This window comes from Xiphophorus maculatus, chromosome 4 (assembly GCF_002775205.1).
Source record: "Xiphophorus maculatus strain JP 163 A chromosome 4, X_maculatus-5.0-male, whole genome shotgun sequence".
NCBI classification, from domain to species: Eukaryota; Metazoa; Chordata; class Actinopteri; order Cyprinodontiformes; family Poeciliidae; genus Xiphophorus; species Xiphophorus maculatus.
The window spans coordinates 8,722,157-8,745,637 of NC_036446.1; the positions used below are offsets into that span (position 1 = coordinate 8,722,157).

Consider the following 23,481-nt stretch of genomic DNA (forward strand, 5'->3'; position numbering starts at 1 on the left):
GGATTCTTTACCAAATAAATAAAAAAAGGAGTTTTATCACTTTTTCTGTTCAACACCAGACAGTCTGCTACTATAGATATACATTTTAACATATGCAGCATTTAACTTATTGGCCAGATGATTCATAATTTATCGATTAAATAAAGCTAACTGCAATAAAAGCCACAAGTAGCTAAACTTGAAGGCAAAAGTTTCCTTTCTTCGAAGGTGAATTGTAGCCACACTAAAGAAGTCCTAAATGTATTTACAACATCCAGCATACCCGTCAAAATGGGCTTTATTTAGTTAACATTTACATCACTGACATTAAGCTTCCACCCGTTACATATGTCACACTGTACAGATGTAACATAAAAAAAACATTAAAAACCCCAACCTCTACTCAGAGCTTTCTGCCAGCGAATAATCAGCAACGAGTTCCAGCAGTGCAGGAAGTGTGTTCTGTCAGGATCCCTGTGACAGTGGACAAGACCACAGAGCCAAACAGATTGGTTATTTTTCAACCTCCTTTTGACTTTATACTCTTAAATCCATGATTAAGACATGATTAGGTTAAGAAAAATATCCAAACACATACATACATATAGCTGAAGCCAAATATTCACATACAGAATAAAAAGTATGACAGTAAAGTTTCCTAAACGTTTCCATTATTAGATCAGCATGGATTACCTAAATTATTTCTATATGGGAAAGGCCAAAAATAATGGCATTATTTTTTATTACTTTCTTCAAACTCAGAAGATGACATAAACTAAAGTGTCTATGCCTTTAAGCTATTTAGGGAAGCTCCGATGATGATGTCATGGGTTTGCAAGGCACACCTGTGGATGTATTTTAAGGCAACACACTCAAACACACATCTGCCAAGACGTGTATGACATCAGCCAAGAGTTCTGGAAGATAATTGTAGACCTCCACATGTCTGGTGCTTCCTTGGGTACAATTTCCAGATGCCAGACGGTGTGACTTTTATGGGTTCAAATAATAATACGCAATAAGGAACACAGTAACTAGTGACCATATTTTTCAGGGAAAAGACGAGTTCTGTGTCCAAGAGATGAAGGTGTTGGGGTGAAATATGTGCATCAACCTAAAAGCAAAAGACTGTGAAATTAACTGGCTGAAGTTGGGCAGAGTGTTGTTATCCAAAGTGAAACAAGTAACTTTCCTTAAATAGACTGAAATGCCATGCAGTCATGAATAAGCTGTTAGTCCACAAGCAACATAAAAAGCCAAATTTAAGCTTACAAAAACCGACTTATTATTTTTGCCGTTTAGCAAATAGAAATATTTATTGTAACCCAAACTGACCTCATTTATTGTTTTCATAGTGAAGAACAAAGGCTTTATTCAGTGTATGTAAAATCTGATTTCAGCTGTTTTTATCCAATGCTGATATCTGTAGTTTGCTGATTTCTGTGTGTGGTACAAAACAGTTGGCCACATAGGATCTAAATTCAGTTTTCTGAAAGTGGAACATAATCAAAGCAATATTTGTCAGTTTTATTTCTTTAATAAAATGTCTTATTTAAATACACAGATATATGGTGTTCAAAGGTTACACCCATTGTGCCTCTTCATTTCTCATCCTTTGTTAACTGATAACTGAGTCCCTGTTAACAATCAGTAGTTGCTATCAGACAACATAAAGTACAAACACTCACTTAAATATACAGTGAAAGAGGCCAAAGAGTACCCAACATCATCAACCCTGTTTAATTATTTCTGATTTTGTTAGGATTAGAGTTAAATAAATAATATTTGATCAGATCTGTTCTGTTATCTAGGGCCAGGCTGGAAGTATCACACGTCACACTTTCATTAAAGGCAGCAAGAGTCAATACTTTGCTTCTGCTGGAAATCAGCCCTGCCAGGACAGGCAGGAGAGGGGGAGAAAGGCTTTGTAAACATAAAACATAATTCAGACTTCCTCGTTAACACAAAGAGCGAGACACTACATTTCTTCACACCACGCACTCTCGACTTAGAGGAAAAACAGCCAGACTTCTCCAGTTTTTCACCTCATTGACCCTATGAATGCACAGAGCGGTCCACCAAGCAGCTTTACAATAGAAGCCATTGTACAAGTCTCCTTTCATGCATTTATCTACCACCTACTCTGCATTACCAATGCAGGCCATTCTTTAGAGCAACAGCAGAGGAGCAAATTTGTATTCCGTAACAAAACGCTGATGTCTCCCTACCAACAAATTAGCACTCAGGTTTTCAAACGGGAGAGTGTATGGAAAAAAAAACCGTAAACGTTTCCTGATAGTTCCACTTGGAAATGGCGGAAAGGTGCTGAAGTTTGTGGCAAAACGCGATACTTTTACAAAGGCTCTGTCTTATTCTGCAAATCATACACTGAAGGACATTTCTACAGATGATATGGAGATATGTAAACCAGTTCACAAAGAGCATGGTCATAATGCGACTGCACACCGAGTTGACATTTATACTGTTACTACCCGGAGAAATCTATGCTACTAAGAGATTTTGCACAAGGTTTTTAGAACAGCACGTAGAGGCTGGGTGAGGTTTTCCACACTGTGTTGCTTCCTTAATGTGCGATATGGAAAGCTCCCATGTATTACAGTGATTAAGAATAGCAGGACTCCTCTTTTCTTAAGGTAAATGAGGTGAGCAAGGTCCTCCCACAGGCTCGATTTGTTTTTGTTGCACATGTTTAGTCAGCCACTGCGACGCAACGCGCCCCACAGCCTGTCGTCTCCATCCTCCCTCAACAGGGAGTGAATCCTCATAATGCCTACTTTCGCTTCATTAACCACTGCCGATGCTCAGCTGTGAGACACATGAAAGCTACATAGGACTACATAAGGAACACAATACTTTAAAATAACGCACAGTGCAAATAGGCTTCTCCCTTCTTTCGTCCATCTCCCTAACTTCCAGAAATGAGTCGGCTTTGAGGGAGAGGATTACACCAGATAGCGCCTCCTGCTGGCAAACAGCTTCTCTTCTATTAGTTCGGCCATAAAAGTTCTGGTCTTTCTCTGAACCGCCAGGCCTGAAGGAGTGGAGATGGAGCGGCAGAGGATGAAAGGCGGAGGTTTTAGGGAGAGGAATCTACTTGTAAAGGCTCATGGTTGGACTCTGATACATGCACATGTAGGCGTCGCAGAGCAGACGTCGCGCCTGACCCTGGATGCTCTTGGGGTCTAAGGTGTGCAGCTCCTCTGGGGTCATTTTCAGATAGGCTTCCACTTCAGGACAGGGAGACACCTGCGGTATGTTGAAACCATTCTGGCCTCCTGCAACACAAGATTTAACAGTCACTGTTAAATTTAGACGCTTCGAGAACTGATCAGTATACAACTACTTATAAAGCTATGCATTTAAAAAGCAAGACTTGTTAAGATAATGAACCTCTTCTTAAATTATTTACATTAAACTTTCAGGACGCGGTAGGTTTTAAAACATCGAAACTATTGGAGGTTTTAATGATGAGGATAATGTTAAAATAATTGTGCAGTAAAAATGTGAAACAGCACTGTGTCTTTGTAAATGTAGGGTGGGTGATATGGAATTAAAACACAATATTTTGTACTGCTATAGTGATAATGATAAAAGTGGCAATCAGAAATATTTCTTACTTTTTTAGGTAACCGTATGACTGTGACTGCATGGCACAGCGATCATAGCCCCACAGGCACAAATACTGCTCTTTAGAAACCTATCCACTACTAACGCACTTCTTTAGGACGCCAGTCACATAAAGAAAAGTGATTTGTATCACTAAGCTGCACACAATAACTGGATTTAATCATATTTTCAAATGTACTGATGCTCTCATTGAAAAAAACAGTGGAGAAAATAATAAAAAAAGAAAAATACTAAAACTTACAATCCCAAATGACATTCTTTTGGAGGGTGTAACAACATTAATTCGAATTTGTTGTGACAAACACAAATCAAAATCTTTTTCGTAAAAAATTATCACGATAAATGATAAATGATTTGATAATTACTCTTCCAAATTAGAGGAATCAATTTAGGGAATAGATTCAATGATATTCTAAAAACAAGCAAAACAATAGGAAAAATACTGAAATATGTAAAAATACTAAGTAGGAATCAGAATGAGCATTGAGTTGTAAAGGCTTGCAAGGATAAAACCAAAAAAAAGCAATCTAAACTTCTGTGTGATATGCAACTATTTTGTTCTGATTATTGTGCAACTTGTTTCCCCAATATTACCATTGAAGCTTATTTAAAAAAATTTTATTAATTTTTTTTAGATGATGATATTACATGTTGCCTCAGAAGATATCCAACATGTGAACAATACTTAAATTGTTTAGACCCGAGTTTAGTTACTTTACTTCAGAACAAAGCGTTGTGCGGCAGTCACACCCACCATCACGGTCCGCCATGCTGTCAAAGAAGAGCCAGGCAGAATCGGCGCTGCCGTACTTGACGAAGGCCACGTAGTGACTGGTTTCGATGCACAGCACAGCGAACAGCTCCATCCGCTGGCGGGGAAAGCCGCCCTGACGTCCCTGGCCTTCCTGGAGCTCCTTTGGGACGGACAGTTTGTTGTGTCGATGGGCTTTCCTTTTCGGGTGGAGATGAACCTAAATCAGTAACAGCAGAGGCACCGTCATCATTGTGGAGGAATAAAAGATGCCAAATTTGTTTTTTAAGAAACAATTTAGAATAAAAACATAAAGGAATACACTACTAGAATATTATAATAAGTAAAAGCTGTTGCAGTCTAGTGTGGAAACATGTCCTCTTTGCGGATATAATCTCTGTTCAAGAGAACGTGGTTTCTTTGGATTTGGCGCCACCAACTGGACAAGGATGATTCAAAGTAATGTCGCAACACTATTCTCTGTTGCTTACCTGTGTATTGCACTTTTCACAGAACTGCTTAATCTTGCCAGCAGTGATATCCCCGTCCTCATAACAGTCTCTGCATTCGTAGAGAGCCAGGCCTGCACAGATGCGGCACTCCCTAGGAGCTGAATGAACGACAAAACACAAGCCTTCATCGTCAAACACACCCTTTTTTAAGTAAAAAAAAATGCTACTTTAAATATCAAATGCCACAGAGTTGTGAATCACCTCTATAGACTAATAAATAAATACAACTCACTGTCTTCAAGAAGGTCTGTGATGTCCAACTCTAAGGAGGGAAAAATCTTGTTGAACATTTTGAAGTCCTTGCCAAAGCGTGGCATCTGGATAATAAGGCAAGAGGGAGCCTAGAAAAGGGGGAAAGAAAAAATTATGATGATTATAACCAATCAGAGTTGAAATTGATTTTACACAGTGCAGAAAATATAAATATTCCTAAAAGCAAAGTTCTACTTACCTCTGCAAATTTCAAGTCACTGGTTATGAAGGACCACTCCAGCAGCTGCTGGCTGGTTGGAACTCCAACCTTGTCCTTCTTTTCCATAAAGATTTGGTAAAAATAACAGTCTTGGACTTTCTGACCTGCAGACCTGGAAAATGAATCAAAATGCTATCAGAAGGGCGTGCCGTGGTGGCGGAGGGGTTAGCGCGACCCACAGTCAGGCAAACGTAGCCTCGACGCAGCTGTCGCGGGTTCGACTCCCGGACCCGACGACGTTTACCGCATGTCTTCCCCCCTATCCTTCCCCCTTTCCTGTCAGCCTACTTTGAAAAAAGGGACACTAGAGCCCACAAAAAGACCCCTTGCGGGGCAATAAAAAAAAAAAAAAGCTATCAGAAGTTACATCTTTTTTTGCTTTCTTATCTCTAAGGTTACAGATATCAGCAATCGTTCACAAAGGTTTACAGGTGCATCGAAATTAACTACATATCATTGAAAGGTTAATTTGTTGGTAGTAATTCAATTGAGATTCACACGGTGTGGCCTGCAATTGGAGACAGTAGCTGCATTTCCATTACAAATGTTCAGAAAACTCTGTCGAAATTCTGCCAATGTCGAAATTTTTTTTTCAAAATTTTGGTGTTTCCATTAAATATGAAATGCATTTAAAATCACTCATAAATACGTTTGTTTGTACGACAAGTCATTAAAAAAACCGCCACAGAAATCCTCCCACTTCCGTCGTCTTCTTCGTCTTTTCTGCCAGTGATAACATCTGGTTGTTGATCATGTGGATCATGTGATGAGAACAAAAAGTGTTTCCATTGCAGTTATGTGGAATACACCGGCTTCACTAACCCACCTCCTCCTAACACAAAAAGCTTTCATTGAAAGATGTGAGTTGTCTCAAAACTGGAGTGCTTTCATTAAGCAAATTTATTTTCTTAACTCCAGTTTGCACAATTACATGGTCAATGGAAATGCAGCTATTTCCAGGACATAACACATTCCATATGTCAAACCACCTCTGAGACAAAAAATATATATCATAAGCCTCTCACCTGGGCTACGTTCTGTTTTCATATTACAGTCATGTTTGTGTTTTATTTGGATATAAATGTCCCTGGTTCTACAGAAAGAGCGGAGAGGCACAGATTCCAAAATGCTTGAAGTCCGGTGTTAAGTTTCCACAGCCAGCAATAATTTGGGGAGCCAAGTCAGGTCATCTTTCCAAACCCAGCATAGTAATAAACCAGGAAATTGTAGAGGACTTTATGTTTCCCTCTCCTGACAAGCTTTATGGAGATGCTGATTTGATATTTTTGGAACCTGCTCACACTGCCATAATTATCAATACCTGGTGTAATGAAGATGGTAACACTGTACTAGATTGGCCTGAAAACTTGTCTCAACTAATCCTTAAAGAATCTATGGAAATTTAAAACCTCACCAGTGCCACAAGTTCATCACAGTAATTAATGTAAAAGGAGCCCCAACCACATACTGAATGTACATATTGCACAATACATGGACGTACTATTTTATTAGAGCATGCTGATATTTTTGTATTAAAAACATATTTGCTTTTATGCTGGCCTCATTCATAGTCTTAAATTGGTGGCGAGCCTTGTTGAGTATGTATTATTTTTCTTTCACTCAATATTCCATTATTACATGCTTAGCTGTAGTACTTTGAACAGTCAGCCTCTATAGCTTTAACATTTAGTAGCTTAACATCTGGTTGAGGATGCTAATGTCACTACACTTAACGTCTGCTGATGTAGCCGCATGAATCTCTGGGGCATTACATGTAAAGAAACTGAATTTTGAAACGACTGAAATAAATTCCCCAGTGTGTCATAAATATATAATACATGTTATGAAATAAATTTACCTTTCAATATTTGACTTATTGCACCTGTAAAATGCAAATTAGTAATTCCTAAAACATCAACTTGTCACTCTCAATGTGAGAATATAATTAGCAGATTACCATTTTTAAAACAAGGAACCTTTTCCAGCAGTCACAATTACCCTAAATGTTGCAAAATGGTTTTATTTCTTCCCACTGTTCCATGTTTATATAACTTGAGCAACTTGCTCTTCAATTCCCAAGCTCTTCCTGTTCCATTTAATTAATTAGAATATAAAAGTATAAACTGGCTACTGAAGTAGAAAATATATATAGCTACACTACTATTAAATTCTAGAAATGGGAAAAACTCTTTGCCGCCAATAACAGAAATATATTACACGAGGAATAATATCTGAAGACCGACTTCTCAGATTAAATACACATTAAGAAAGTCTCTATATGGCTATGATTTTACAGGTAACTGGCTCTTTCTGTAATAACAATATTGTTGTCATTAATAATCTAGTAATACATGTAACGTCTAAGGACTTTACATTTTTCCCCTTACCTCAGTTTCAGCAGTGGATCCACCCTCAATATGTGATGGAAAAGGATATTAAGGAATTCCTCGGGATCTGCAGAGCAAAAAGTGCTTCACTGAGGTTTGGTATTATTATAGTTATGTGCCAATGCTGCCATCTACTGTTGACACAGAAAATGTTTGCTTCAAGAGTTAGTAATGTTTTGAATACATTTATTAAATTGGATAAATCCCAAAAACTTTCAGGATAAAAAAATCTCAGTCTAAACGTAAAAACTCAAAAATTTAGACGGTCATCAAAATGTTCTATATATATATATATATATATATTTTTTTTTTTTTTTTTTTTTTTTCTTCTTCTTCTACATTTTTACATTCAGTATATCTCAAGGGAAAACTCAACCTTTTTCTTCAGAAGTGAATCCGGAGGCAGCTTCAACTTTTTCGAGGATCCTTCTGAGCTTCATCACTTTTGTAGCACAAACGTACCCGTGTCTGGAGAACGACAGCAACAGTGCTAAGGTCAAAGTTCGGTCACAAGAGCATTTCAGGTTTGATAACATAGTGAAAAGAAAAATTACTCTGTTCTGTCAATTGGGTTGTGCCTTGCAAAAGTATTCATGCCCTTAGAAATCTAAAACATGTACACACCTGCTAAAACCTTAAACATACCTGGTGGTGGAAGCAGACATAAGCTTATAAACAGTCTACAACAGATTTTTTATGAATAAAATCATAAAATGGTGAGAGCATTTATATGCTGTGTCACTTACTTAAAACTTATTAGAACCATCGTTAGCTGTATTCACATTTTCAAATCTTTTGGGGAAAGATTTTAACCACATTTTTACATCTAGAGAATGAACATTTTGCAAGTCTTTTGCAAAATAAGTCACGTTTAATCAGTCTGGACGGAGAGCATCTTGTGTTCAGGACAATGCACATTTAGTTATCTGACACATATAGCATTTTAAACCTCTCAATAACTTTGTAGCAGTGTTCTTTGGTCTTTATGATGCTGTTTGTTTATCTACAGTCTCTCAAACCTCTGAGGCTTTTGCAGAACAGAGCTGGATTTATAATAAAATGAAATTAAATACATATTGACCACCAATAAAGTTATATTTTGAAGATAATTGTCTGCACGGGATTTTATTTAAGTGGATCAGTGAAAAGGGATCTGAACACATATGCACACGCCACTCCACACACCTCATATCCTTACTATACGTTTAAAAAAAGGATATAAAATAATGCAACATTCTTTCGTGTGACACAGTCATACCCTATTTTGAATTGGTTTTATAGGTAAAACACTCTACAGCTTATGGTTGTAAAGTGCCAAAATATGAAAGAGTTAAAGAAGCACAATTACTTTTGCAAGGCACAATATTTGAAAGTATTTCATCTTTCTTATGTAAATGCAACCTAAAAATAGAAAGTCTTCTCTGTCTACAATTATGACAGGCAGGTACTGTTATACACCTGGAGTACAAACACTTACATGCGCAGTGGATTGACTATCTCTGTGCGTAGCAGCTCCTGAGTCTCTCTGTAGTACTCCACATCAGTCTTTGATCGTGGCCTCAACAGAACCGTGTCCAGTACAGAGCTGAAGGAGAAGAGACTGCACAGCAAAGCGCAGAAATATTTACACTATAAATCAACATTACTGGCTGATGGGCATCTGCATATTTAACAAATATGACCATTAAAAATAAAGTTTACTGTAATGGTGAAGGACCACTGACCAGAAGAGGGTTGAATCCAGGTAGCAGGAATTGTAGTGGCCTTGAATGCCTTTCTTTTTTCCCACCATGACATCCAGACCATCATTCTCAGTTCGTGGGGGGGTGTTCTCGTGCACTACCTCACTCAAATAGCCCCCAAATGCTGAAAAAGTCACAAGAAGTAGCCGTGAAGGTTTTAGAAGACAAAAGCTACGACACATTAGATCATGTTGAGTCTATCCTCTGACTGGCTAACCGATAGAGTTGCACCGCTCTATGGGGTTGGAGGAATGATGCAAGGATGGGAAGCGGGAGTCAGGCCGGCAACATTTCAGCTTCACAAACAAAGCTTTTTTGGGTGGGCAGGTGAAGTAGCGAGTCCCCTTGAAGGTGCCATCGGTGCATCCAGGACACTCTTCTTCCTGAGAGAGAAGGTTCAAATCGATAAACGTCATCAGTGGAAGGGATTACTTTAAGCGTGGGCTGTACACCGGTTTTCTCTAACAGATGTTAAGCAATTTCCACCTAATGCTAATGCTTTCTAAAGGAAGTTCACATTTGCCCCAAAACAATGAGAGGAAAAATGTTGCTGGAGTACTACGATGACTTAAAAGGTGAAGCCTTTTGTGAAATTTGCTTGTTCGCTTTTTTGTTGGGTGTGGTGACTTCCTCAAGTCTGCTCATCATCATAAAGTTGCCAAGCAACCACAAGAAAAACCGGGAAGTCAATGAGATCAGCTGGATGAAAACTACTGAGACAAAACCCCCTATGAAGCCACAGATTGTCCTATTTTGCTTCTCCATTTTTACCTTTTACAGAAAGGTAAATTTTTACCTTTTACATGTCAGCTGTCATGTCTTCCAGGGTTCATGCACTTTTCAAACAGTATTTATCTATGCATTTACAAGCATTTTTAGGTAAGTTTTCAAGCTTTTCCAGCACCACACTTGGGAGATAAAAACAATTCAAGAGCATTTCAATTCACAGTTATATGACATCTTTTATTACTGTTGTCACTGTTTTGTGATAGTATTCTACAACTTTACACACACACACACACACACACGCCTTATGCACTGACTGGTCCGAAAACAAAACACTAATTTAACAAAAAAGTTTTCATTTTTAATAAAGTTGTTTAAACTATAACCAACCTTTTTGTCAGTTAACCAGAACAATAAGTTACTGAGAAATTAGGAATAATAAATATTCATTACATTGAAATAGCCAAAACAAATCACGTAAGGTTAAAGACCTTTCTACTCAAACTAAATGCTTAAACACAACGTACAGAACAAATTACAAAACTATACCTAAAAAAATGTCCTCACTAAGTTTTCTGACATTTAGTAAATAGAAATCATTTTGGTAATTCTAACTAACCCAAAATAAGAAAAGTTTAGTCTGATTTAACTTCAGACATCAAGAAAAAATTTGTTTGAAAGTTTGAAAATATCTGGCTTCAATTGTAAATGTTTTCCAAATTTAGGTTATAAATTAAATGTCAGATTGCACTTTATTACAATACTTTGTAGTTTGAATATCAAGCACTTTCAAGGACTTTATACAGAATCAAGCACTTTCCAAAACTTCAAAACACCCAACTAAAATTCAAACATTTTCAAGGATTTTATGTGATTCCTGGTATTCCCTAAAAGATACATATCAGATACGTGGAGCTGTGGTGGAGCTGCTTACTTGTTACTGGTTGTCAAATTATAAACAAAAGGTTGCGTCTCACCAACTCCAGTCCAGCCAAAGGCTCCAGCAGACCAGGCGGCAGGCCCACCCAGCGTATTACGCCACACAGAGGGGGGTTCTCCTTCACCTCCACCAGAGACCCCACCTCAAGACCTGGCTGTCCTCGTGGGGGCGTCGGAGGCCGTGGAGATGGAGGGGCAGCAGGTGATGGGGGCTCGGGCTGCTCGCCCATTACAGACCCGACGGAGAGAGAGATGGGCCCCTGGCTTATGTTCTCGGGGGTCTTGCGGTTCAGGCTGAAGGGCAGTGAGTGGAACTTGTTGTCACTTGACAGCGAAGAAGAGGGCGGTGCTCTGGTGGGGGGAGAGGACTGACTGAATTCTGGAGGGGTGTCGGTGAGCGACTTGGCAGGGTCCTCTCCAACTGCCGAGAAAAACCCAGAGAGCAAAATTTACCATTTGGTGGAGATGCGACGTCGATCTTTACCATCTTAGAGATGTTGTATGGAGGAAAGTGAAAACCAATGCCTTGATGACAGGATGGTTTCAGAACCTTTTTCACTAATACTCAATTGCAGCTATCTCAACAACAGCTATCTCAACACATGAGGAAAACAAGCCGGTATCTTTCACCCAGTTTGAAGATCATTTAACATAGTATGGTGCGCCCGTGAAAGTTGCTACTTATTTCAACCTTTTGCATTTGATATTTTTTTCAGTTTCACCTGCTTTGAGCTGATCTTTTAGTTTCCCACTGGATTTTTTGTTTCCACTTTAGTGATGTTTTGTCTCTAATATTCAAATTTTTATAATCTACACAGTCTACTGTATTGCCATTGATTCTGCTATTAAATTGGTTTACAATGGACATTTTGTTTATTTGATAGTAACAAACAGAAAAAGTGTGGTCATAAATTTATACATAACTTCTTTTCAAATGTGGCTGCAGATTTGTTTTGATACCCAGTAATGTCCCTGTATCACACTGGTCTTAAAGTAAAATAACAGATTTAAAATATATTTTTGTGATTTACCATAAGCTCTAGAAAATTTCTAAAGAGTTGGCTCATTGGGGAGTAATGACACACCTTATCCATCTTGTTTGGGTTGATTAAGAGAGAAATATTCCGTCAGTAAGAAAAAATGCAAGTCAGTAGCTTCTTCCACTTAATTCATGATACAAACTACAAGCATCCAAACCATGAGACAACACTGCCCCAAAAGCAATCCTTTGCAAGATGTAAATGAGCACATGAGCATTTTACAGGATGAGTAAGCAGTTGTAAAAACAGAATTTCAGCATTTACGAATGACCTTCTCATTTCCGCAAAGTATAGAGAGATATTACAGCATAGAGCTAAAACACTTTTACACTGCCTTGCATTTTTACTGCTGTCATGCCAAATGGAAACACTACGGCCATTTATTTCTACTGTATCTGTTCACCAGTCAGAGTTTCAGGGTTCATTTCACATTTTATAACACATGCATTTTTTTCTCCTCTATCAAGAAAAGTAAATTGTCTCATGTAAAAAAAAACAACATAAAATCTCAGTGGGTGTTGAAATGAAAAGCTTATTTACAACTGGAAGATACTGGTAACAACATGAACCGGCCAGTTCAAACACAACAACAAAAGGATCCAGATTGTGTGATGACACCACTGAAACAATAATAAAAAAATAAAACAGTGAGATGTGTTGTTGAAAAAAATTTATCAATTATGAACTCAGTGACAAAAGCTTTTATAAATACTCAGGCATGCAAACAGCCACACAAACACACTGAATCTCTTATCAGCAACTGTAGTCATAATAAGAATAAGGCATATGAGAGTCTGTTGCAATGCTTAGCATTATTACAAGTTTTTAGCAACACCTATCAACCCAATATGAAACAAAATAACACTGAAATGATGAAGGACAAGACGAGTGGAAAAGTCTGCATAGCAAGCTCCTGCATCAACCTACTATCTAGATTTCTTCACTGTCAACACAATTAGTTGGACACATTTACTTCAAGTCCGTTGAGTTTACAGTAATACTGCTGCAATAAAACATCAGTCATTTTTGCGCAAAAATGAGGGCGTCATTTTATTCTATTAAATGCTAAACAAATATAAACTGATGCAGAAAAAATCCAATCCTTCAATTACTTTTAAATGGTTAAAGAAAGAAAAATTATGAGCTAATATTTGTATTTTTTGCTTCATCAGAGAATTTTAGGACACATTCATTCTGTTTCTGTTGTCTGAAATTGCTTCATGTCATCGATCTCCAATACAAATACATGACTGTTTCTATAAATGTGCCACTCCACAAGCAATTTAGACACTAACATGGAAGCAGTCATATCAAAAATATTTTACATATAGCATTTAACAAAAAAAATGTAAAAAAACCAACATTTTAGGAATATACATTTTTATGTTATATACAATAATGGTTGCTTATTTTGCAAGTGTATAATTAATCAATCTTTTATGTAACCTACTGAAAATACAATAGGTACTTGTGATAAAATGTGTAATTATGGTATTTTTGCTTTGAAAAGGGATTTTTGGCTTCTATTCCACAACACTGTCTTGGCCTATGTGACAAATTAAAAAAAAATTCAGGGGCTACAAAGATTTTTGCAAGGAACTGTATATCTTATATTAATTACAGAAGTAAAGAGAGCAAACTTGAGTCTGCTGGATGGATTTGAATTAATGTTAAATTTTTTATTCATATCAAACCATGTCAAAATTGTTATGATGTGGCATCCTATACTAACAGGGTTGAGGTCATATTCAAGAAAACCTTTGTTAGAAAAGCCAACTGTACCAGATTGAATGTGTCATTATAGAGTAGAGGTAGCTCAGCAGTCAGGCAGAACCCATTTATTGGACCAATCAGTACGCAGCTTGTGGTGAACAGGAGCTTGCCAATGAGACGACCAACATCTCACGAGTTTTACCTTCATCAATGTACCATGTGCTTTTGGATTTGGGCTGGGCTGGGGAATCAAGAGAGCTCCCATTTAAAGTATAGTAAAAGTCAGACTTGCTTCTACCGCCACACTGATGAGCTAATCCTGCAAGTAACGCAAATACATGAGGAGGAAAAAACAAGAGAAGGGTTTAATGTGCACGTGCACAGCTGATTAGTATGAATCTGAAGTTGTGTCAACAGCAATGGGAAATAAAATCCAACAAAAAAAGATTCATTAAACAACTACAAACTAAAGGAAATCACAGCAAAGAAGAGCAGTATTCGCATCAACTCACACCTCATATCCTTATTTTATCAAGACTGCCCATCAGATGTTATCTAAAATGGTAAAAAGTTATTGTTAAGTGTGGTTTGTAACTACACAGAAGTCTGTGAAACCCTCTAAAACATGAGAAAAGCAGGTGGCTGTTCACTTGTACAATAAAAAGCATAATATTCTGGGGTGAGAGGCATTTTTAAGAATTAGAATCACTGGTTAAGCTGTGGAAATGTCAGGTAGCTTAGCATCATAACATCAGTGCTTTACCTTTGCTCTTTGGTTTGCTTTGGCCAGAGGACGATTTGTCGCTGCCTCTGGGGGCAAAACTGTGCTTTGGCAGCCTTTGGTCCTGCATGGAATATTCTGCACAGAAAGAAATTCAAATTAGAGGCACAACACTACAAAGTAAGTGAAACTAGGAATTTTCATCTCTTTTCTATGTTAAAATCCAAAGAAAGCTAAAAAAAAAAATCTATCCTTTTATTGGTTATGCAATCAAATATTTAAAATGTTTAACTCAAAATTAGTTCAGGGAAGCATTCTATATATACTCAAGATTAAATGTGGTCTAAATGTGGAGTTCAAGAGTTTTAAAGAAAATGGCGAAATGTAATAAATTACAATGTCAGTATTTATAGATCTGTGTCTTTCTCAAGAGAGATGGCAGAAACATGCATAAGCAAATCAATATGCCACTGTGGAGAACAAAGAGCCAGAGTATCTCGCATGACTTTCAAAAGCAAGACAGCCATCACTACAAAAGGCTCTCTGTTCCCGCTGCAAACCAAACACAAACTCAGACTGCTCAGAAGGAGCGCAGTGCTAAACCGAGGGAGGGACGTTTCCAGAAACTAAAAGTTCCAGCAACGCAGACGTGGAGTAAAAACGTCGACACAGATGTGGTGACTCACCTGGCATTACGTCACCAATGGGAACAAGTCGAGTGTGCTCCAAACTGGCAAAATCACACACCAGCTTCCCTTCAATCATGCCATCCCAGTCTCCGATAGGATTGTCCTAAAAGAGTTGGAGACATGAACACGTTGACAAGGTCTCAGGTGCTCCTTATCAATTGATGCCTTTGTGCTGGTGGCCCAAATATTAAATTCCCTCGATTCTGATAATTAGTGAGACCAGTTGTCTTGTTGCACAACCTAAAGGATATGCTTTAGCATGATCCTGCATACAACCACTCCAAACTATGCAACTCCTCTTGACTACCTAAATAGCAGATCTTCCAACTCAGTTCGTTTCTTTTGAAAGCTCCAAGCAGAAGCTTGCTATTCCTCCTCCTCAGGTTCAAATTTAGGCTTGTGCTCCAGAGGACTATGTGGAATAACGTTGAGACCAGAGCGACTAGCAAGAGAAGGCAGGGCGAGGCTGGACGAACAGTGAGGCAGAGCAGTGGGCTCTCCTCAGCTCCCAGTTGGCCCTTTGCCACGCTGTTGGGTCATACAGCTCCAACTCTTTACCTCACTCCCCGCGTGACTGCCTTGCCTTTGTGTGGGAGGCTCAGATGCACTGAGTGGGCTGCTGCCGCTGTGGCTGCTACTAGCAATCTGTAGTCAAATGCTTCAATCTCACTATGAGTACAACGCCACAGTAGCCATGGATACTAAATGAAAGGAAGAGTCATTGAAAGACAAAAACTAAGATAAATGAGTCAATATATTACATACATATTAGTCAACGTATTACCCAATACCACAATATGTAATCGTTTTTCATGGCATGGAATGACTACTACACAGACATCATAAAGTGAGGAAACTACAGCCTTAACTGGTCTGTCACTGACTAAGTGTAACTTTCTTTATCAGGCAGAGCAGAGACTGAGTACAGGTCAGGTGTGATAACAAAATATCCTAATTCTTGTATTTAAAAAAAAAAAAAAAGAAAGCAAATCACAAAGAGTCTAAAAGAAAAAATGTATCTTCTAAAACTTATATGCTGTAAAATATTACAGTAATAACACTATCTATAACATATTATTTTTATGCAATTCTAACAAAAACAAAGTATAAAGACAGACTAAATTTAGAACTTTGTTTAAAGTTAATATTGCACAGAATGTTACACCTTTCTGCCATTTTGCACTTTATAGAGAAACACAAACATAACAAGTAGGGATGCACAATATATTAGTATTAACATCAGTATCTGCTTAATAAGTAAAACTGGGCCAAAACTGGCCATGTGGTACTTGTTTGGTCCTGTGACTGTGATAGTGATGCAATACAGAATAAACTGAAGCAAGGAAACAATGTTAGTGGTTTGAAATGGTGTTGAAAGTTTAGGGAAATGAATGTTATATATACAGTATTTCCTCTGTTAAAGTCCATCGTGGCATAATTTAAACTGTCACTATGAATCAACAGATAAACCCCAACATCTGATTTGTTAACCACTGCATCACCTCAACCACACACCATTAATCTCATCAATAGCAGTGTTAGCACTCTCTAGCACTTCTCTAGTATCTCACTGAAGGTATTTTAAACTTTGGGAGCAGTATGAAAGAAACGTTTAACTTTTTTAAACTTTGGTATATCTTTAAACCAGAATCCAACCTAAACCCAGTGCAGGTCAATCTGTAATAACAGTAAAATGTCAGAAAACTGAACAGAGAACTCAAAATACAAATCATCAGATTAACAGCAATATACCACATATAACACCACGTCAACAAAAAACAAAGAAAGTCCATCTTTAATGCTTACCGACACTGCTGAGTAGCAGCCATGTGCTAATAATAACATTTATTGACAAGTCTATTCAGTGGCAGGTGTGAGCATTTCTATATCTTCTCTGGAGCATCCAAGTGTGTTTTAACATGAAGACCAATAAGAAAACTTCACATTAAGTTCAACAATTAGAATATTAAATGTTCAAGCAAAATAAGGCACTAAAGTATTACTTATCTGGAAGGTATTTCAACCTCTCCTTCCTTAGGACAAAATTGACCAAAGTGGAAACATTTAGGCATAATGCACAGTTCCATGTTTGCTTATCTACCCTGGCAAAGGTCTAAAAATCAGCCACTGTCTTCTTTTCTTCTGTCGTGACAGTGGCTTGACTTATAGGCCAGCCCATCAGCATTTGTTGTGCTGACCATATACTTCGCTGTACAAACAGTTTACATTTAAAACAACTATTTTAGCCATATGTATTTAAAAGTATTTTCATGTTCCATCCCACTTCTGTCTGGATTTAAAACAGCAGGTACAGCATCCTATTTAACTGGAGCCATACTTACCATGTCAACTCCCACATAGTAACCCAGGCTCTCGTTCCCTGGCAGCAGGTCACAAAAAATGACGGTTCCTCTCTCGGGCTCTTCTCTCAGCACCACCCTGGAGTTGATCTCCAGCGGAGCATAGTCCTGGTCGTCCTCCAGTCTAACCTGATTCTCCTCCAGTGGGACCAAATCTTCGTCATCATCATCCTCCCAGAGTTCAAGCTTGTCCAACGCCACAAATACGCCACACTCCTCCTCGCAACGGAAGAGCTGTCGACCCTGGTAGGAGCCCTCCGTGAAGCCCTGACCCCGACCCTCCTCCTGGGACATGAAAGGAGAGAATATCAAACTTAATTCAGAGAGAGATAAGACAAAGCTGAAAGAGAGAGATCAATGCATTGTTCACCCTGCATGGTTTAACAATTCTTATCCAAAATGTCTTCTTACATGCACTCTTTTATGGCATTTTAGGGAGGTAGCGCTTGAATGCATTATCTGTCTCAGCCCCCTCATAAACACTGAAGCAGGACTTAGAATAAAAACAACATTGTGCTACAATAGGCAACCCATTGTACCTTGCTGCTGTACATATGGTCCAGAACAAATTGCATCACATCAGGGATTTAGATTTACTACCAAGATTATACAAAAAACAATTGCCATGATGCAGTTGTTTGCTTACATCTATTTCAGTCAAAACACTAAATGAATTTAACACCAATAGGACAAAAAGGAAAAATACTTTACATTTAAATAGTTAACTAATTTTTTTTTTAAAAATCCAAAAAAGAACTGCTTTTTGATGTCAAAAACACAGATGTGATGTATAAAAATGAAGACATTTGACACTTTCACTAAAAATAGCTGCAAGTTTAATCTCTGCAGCTCAGCGCTCTGTATAAACAACTTTAAACATCCATCATGTTTTTAATGTTTTTCATTTCTTTGCTTTAAAGGTATAGTTTTGATTTTTTTCAAGTGAGGTTCTGTAAAGTTTTTAATCTGAATTTTTTTTTTCCTTTTCTATAGCTGACAGATGTCAAATCTGATTTTTGAAATAAAAAAACAAAACACAAAAGAAAACACAATTTTACTGGAGATTAAATCGTGACACTTTCAAGATTGTTGCTAAGTTTGTTGTCTTATGATGTTGGCTGGATGCATTAATTTCCCTGATCTACTTCGATTCAGCAGTCTGGCTAAGGTTAGTAAAGTAAAGTAAATGTTAAGGTTTGATGACATTTCTACAATGGCATCAAAAACGTACATGCTTGTGTTTTTTTTTAGGCCTCGTAATGTTTGGGGATTACGGCAGCAGGTCAGAGTCACTGATACGACCAGTAGCCTCTACCAGAGTAGGTTCATATCATAACACAGGCTGAAAAGACGATGACAAACTTAACATTATCTTGTCACAGTTAATATCCTCTAACACAGTGTTGATATAACATTTTGAGTTTTAAAGAGCTAAAGTCTGAAATGGGGCCAACCTATTGATCGATAGAGTTTGATCAATTAGATATGGAAGTTGGAGATCGGATCAGTTTGGGTATAACGTCTCACCCTAGTTGAGTAGACTTTGGAAGGATAAAGGGACACTTTTATGATATGTCAATTGGTTTCTTAGTTAACTACTATTAGCAAAGTTAGTCAATAAAAAATTACATCCATTTTATGCATTCAGCACTAAAGGAACATGCTCACAAATACATGTATGTTTAGGTCACATATGGCTTGATACAGAGTTTATTTTATGAATACTTATCGTAATCTTTATTGGGGGGGTTTTATTAGTCTTGTATAATATTTTCTAACAAACAATAATTTAGAGATTTATTACCTGTAAGTAGTGATGAACAAAATTAACTAATAATTGCACAATTAAGCAATATGGTAGCCCTTATTATTCATTCCTTTGTTGACAGGAACTTATAAGGTTAACATACCGTATAACTTTTGGTTTTAAGAAAAAGAAAAAACAAAAGTAACATAATAGTGAGAAAATTTGAAATATAAGCTTATTTTCTCTATTAGTCAGGTTCCTACTTTCACAAATCCTAAAATAAAACACTAAGTTACAAAGCCACAACCTCTTTCCTATTGATGAGGTGTAGTTCTCTTTTAACCTAATTTTGTTCAACATCTGTGCAGTGCTTTGGTCTGTGGTTCAAGCAGACATTTTCATATTTGTTTTGCATGTACCTTAAGTTATCAGAATATTTTTGATTTTCATGTTATTTCCCCTTCTTTATAAATGTATTATTTAAACTGACTTGAATTATTTTTTTCTTTATTAGTATTTAATCTATTATTAAAAAAAATGATCTAGTTCTTACCAGGAGCTCCACTCCAAACCAGATTCCAGACAGGGCTCTGTCAGGAAGCAGTGAGCCTTTGAAGCGGACCACTCCGGGCAGAGGTTCATCCCCTGAGCGCAGCTGCACACGCACCTTGGAGCCGCAGTCGATGTCTCGGACCCGTTCGAGCCGCTCTTCGTCGCAGAGCAAGTTGCATCGCTCCTCACAGTTAGTGATAGGGAACAGCAGCTCAGCCAACTTCTCATCCAGCTCCACCACGTCCCGTTCATCCAGGCTCAGCACCACGTTGGTCTGGTCCAGGATGCGAAGGCTCTTCTTACCCTTACATGGGGGCAGCGTGCGCCCCAGGCTGTTGCGCTCCTGGCAGGCTTGGCCGAGGCTTCCGCGGGGAATCCTCAGGGTCTTTTGGGTGGGCTTCTCCACAGTGCATTCCTTCACAACCATGTAGAAGCGCCAGTCCTCCCTGAAGCCCCCACTAGGCTTCTCCCACAGGGCAGAGCTCATGGCTGCATGGCAGACTGGGGGCCCAGCGCCAAGACAAGCTTGACTGGCGGTCTGAAATTAATAGTAAAATAGCCTCCCCTTAATGTATACAGGAGCAGTCCATAAGAATAAAATTAAAATGTATGGAAGAAGCTAAATATAAATCTAGAGAAAATCCAACACATCACACAAGAAAAGACGTTATCTTTAATCTTCACTATGACTAAAAGCGGTAAGACTGGATGAGTGAATGCCCCATACGCATGGGTGCAGCATTTTGATATTCGTAGCTTTACAAAACAAAGAATTTACAGATACCAGAAAGACTCAAGCTCATTACAAAATGCAAAATAAAGAGGAGATGTTATTTCAGTTTTCAGAAATCAGAAAATCTTACTATTATAAATATTGCTTTTTGATTATATCACGGTCAAAATACTACACCCACAAGCCTTTTATTACAACCACTTAATTGGTTGTTAATACAAATAGCGAATCAGCCAACATGAATTCCTTTGAAACTGTTTTGTTTTTAACCATCACACTGAGGTAACTGTACTCCAGAGTGACAAAAACTCAATACAGCAAAACCAAAATAGTTTTTAGAAGATGGTGGAAGAATTTCACATCATACATGTGGAGCTGATGCAGCACCTCAGTAATATGTAAAGTTTTACCAATATCTCTGAGAAATGTGCAATGCCTTGCTCTTCCTAGGCTATAAAGAATTAAAATGACTTTGAAGGCAAGAGGGGTTCCAACCCAGTGCTATATAAAGTGGTTGATGGGTGTATATTTGATAGATCTGATATTCAATTTAATTCCTGAGGTCTATGAAGCCGATTCATCCCTGTATGACACTTCTGTTTTCAGAAGCACCTCGTGTTACTCAAACATACACATTTGAAAATACTAAAAATAGTCGGGAAGCAGACGGTGGACTTTTTTTTTTTTTTTTACCACGCATGGTAGAACTAACAACAGCATGGTGGATTTCCCCTGATCACGTCTCAGATATGACAGTGTTCAGCATATCTCCTGCACCGCATCCGTCATTTGTTAAAAGGATGACGGCAAAAAATATTTAAAACACTTGTTTACTTCACATATTTTTGGTTACAAGAACTGACACAGCATCTGGACAAATCGTTAGCTCATTATTGTTACGGATAGAGTTGCACAGCAATAAAAGACGTCGCTGTACCAGCGTAACCTATTTTCAACCTGAAACGGGAAAGCAGTTGTTCTATGACATTTGTTTATGTTGTCTCTCAGAAAAGCTCCACATGACAAATTTTGTACAGGTTGCCATTTAACGTTTTCCTTGCCAACTAATAAACTATTGTATCACCAGGCAGAAACAGCCAGTCAATGCCCCCCCCTTTTTGAAGGAAATGGCTAAAATGAACCAAACTGTCATTCATAACCAATGCAAGCGAGGCAGACGGCTTACCTTCGAGACAAGGCAGGTTACTCGGAGGCTGTGGGTGACTGACAAATCATTTCATACATCCATCAGTTAGAAAGCGGCTTCTGAAAGCATGATAAATCCCCTCTGCTATAACCTCTGCTAGCACAAGCGCTAGCTAGCTAACGCTAACGTTCAAAACAGCTGAGTGTCAGGCTAAAGTTAGCCGTGAGAGGTGATAAGGATGTGGGCAGAGGACTGCCACCAATTAAAATGAACTAAAAGCATTTAGATATTGGTTCTATATATAAAAAAAACTTCAAACAATACGCTATAACGCAGCATACATAGACTACATTTATTATTTACAGGAGACGACCTCACCGTTGGTATGGCGTGACGTCACTGCGCTCTCTTATAGACATTGGCCAGCTATGTTTTTACTTGACCTGTGATTGGTTAACTCTGTACTTAAGGAAGTCTTAGTATGAGGGATTTTCCCACTATGTCAGGAAAACATAGTTAGGTTGAAGTACATACACACATACTTACACACTGAAGGCATTTTTCAGTTATATTCAGTAATATAAATCTTTAAATCTTAATTAAATTGGCTACATTGTCATAAAGCAGGTCCTCAAACTTTGCAAACAATGATTTGGGTTTACTTAATATTTATTTTATTATTACTACATACCCAGTATTTTGCCATACTGTAATTCATTATTTTCTCACCCTAACAGGAGGGTACAGTGAATACAAGATGTTACAGATTTTCTGAGTCACTCAAAATCAAATTAGACACATGCATAAAACAGTATCAAAATGGCTTGGATAACCACCTGGAACACACTATGCCCAGTATGATATGGTGGTGGCAACCTCATTCTGTGGGTATGCATATGGAAGCTGGTTACAGTTGATGAGAAGATGGATGGGGGTACATACAGGGTAATCAGGGCAATGTAACACCTTGTTAGAGACAACAAAATATTTAAGACTAGGGCAGGAGATTGCCTTCCACCACAATTATTATAAACATACAGCTGGAGCTTCAGTAGAGGATTAAAATCGAAATGTATTTTTTTGCTAAAATTACGTAATAAAAGTTCAGACCTAAATCTAATTCAAAAATTCTTGAAAGACTTGGAAATTGCAGTGACCACCCCTAGCAGCAGATTTAGCTTGGGACCCAGAGAACTGACGCACCCTTCAGCAGGGAGTCCAGGCCCACCAAGCAGCTACTAGGAGAGAACTAGCACACATCTGAACACCCAGCCCCAGACTCCAAGAACCACCAATGTCCCGTATATGTAGCCTGATTTTTCCAGGAATAAGGTGGATATGGCGCCCCGCAGGGAGTGTAACACGCCCCGCAGGGAGTGTTACAGGATGAAATAGGCCTCACATTTGCTGAGGGCCTGAAATATTAAAGGGGAAGGGGAAGTCTAAGACCTGACTTGAAAGATAAACCATACTCCCAGGTCCGGGTACAAACACCACCGTAGGGTAACCCGTCCCAGACCCCGACAAAATGGCCAACTCCTTCTCTTGGCCTCCATAAGAATGCAATCATATCTGAACCAAGTAATAGTTGTGAAGCCATGAATGTGATTTTATTTAGCTGCT

The 23,481-nt window shown here is 38.2% G+C and overlaps 1 protein-coding gene across 2 annotated transcripts; it reads right to left on the reverse strand.

The window, feature by feature from the left end:
• Positions 1 to 208: 208 nt before the first annotated feature.
• On the reverse strand, positions 209 to 22,248 carry cyld (CYLD lysine 63 deubiquitinase). Of its 2 annotated transcripts, XM_023332304.1 has the most exons (17): positions 21,898 to 22,248; positions 19,980 to 20,516; positions 17,662 to 17,964; positions 15,317 to 15,422; positions 14,673 to 14,768; positions 14,112 to 14,228; positions 11,195 to 11,577; positions 9,709 to 9,874; positions 9,474 to 9,615; positions 9,227 to 9,349; positions 8,126 to 8,217; positions 7,750 to 7,816; positions 5,342 to 5,474; positions 5,123 to 5,231; positions 4,870 to 4,988; positions 4,382 to 4,598; positions 209 to 3,275 (listed from the first exon to the last, which is right to left on the reverse strand). In XM_023332304.1, the coding sequence occupies exons 2-17, from the start codon at positions 20,463 to 20,465 to the stop codon at positions 3,091 to 3,093; spliced, it is 2,844 nt and encodes a 947-aa protein (XP_023188072.1). In that variant the 5' UTR covers positions 20,466 to 20,516; positions 21,898 to 22,248; the 3' UTR covers positions 209 to 3,090. The 2 variants fall into 2 exon arrangements, with proteins under 2 accessions (XP_023188072.1, XP_023188073.1); XM_023332305.1 differs by lacking the exon at positions 14,112 to 14,228 and having other exon boundaries at positions 210 to 3,275.
• Between the last annotated feature and the right edge of the window lie 1,233 nt (positions 22,249 to 23,481).

What these genes read in the sequence shown, in the direction of transcription:
- cyld (XM_023332304.1), bottom strand. Translation starts at nt 20,465, where the DNA reads ATGAGCTCTGCCCTGTGGGAGAAGCCTAGTGGGGGCTTCAGGGAGGAC. An exon ending in ATTCACTTCTGAAGAAAAAG is followed by an intron (nt 7,817 to 8,125) that starts GTTGAGTTTTCC and finishes TTTGCTCTGCAG; the next exon opens with ATCCCGAGGAATTCCTTAAT. An exon ending in GTGACTTGAAATTTGCAGAG is followed by an intron (nt 5,232 to 5,341) that starts GTAAGTAGAACT and finishes CCCCTTTTCTAG; the next exon opens with GCTCCCTCTTGCCTTATTAT.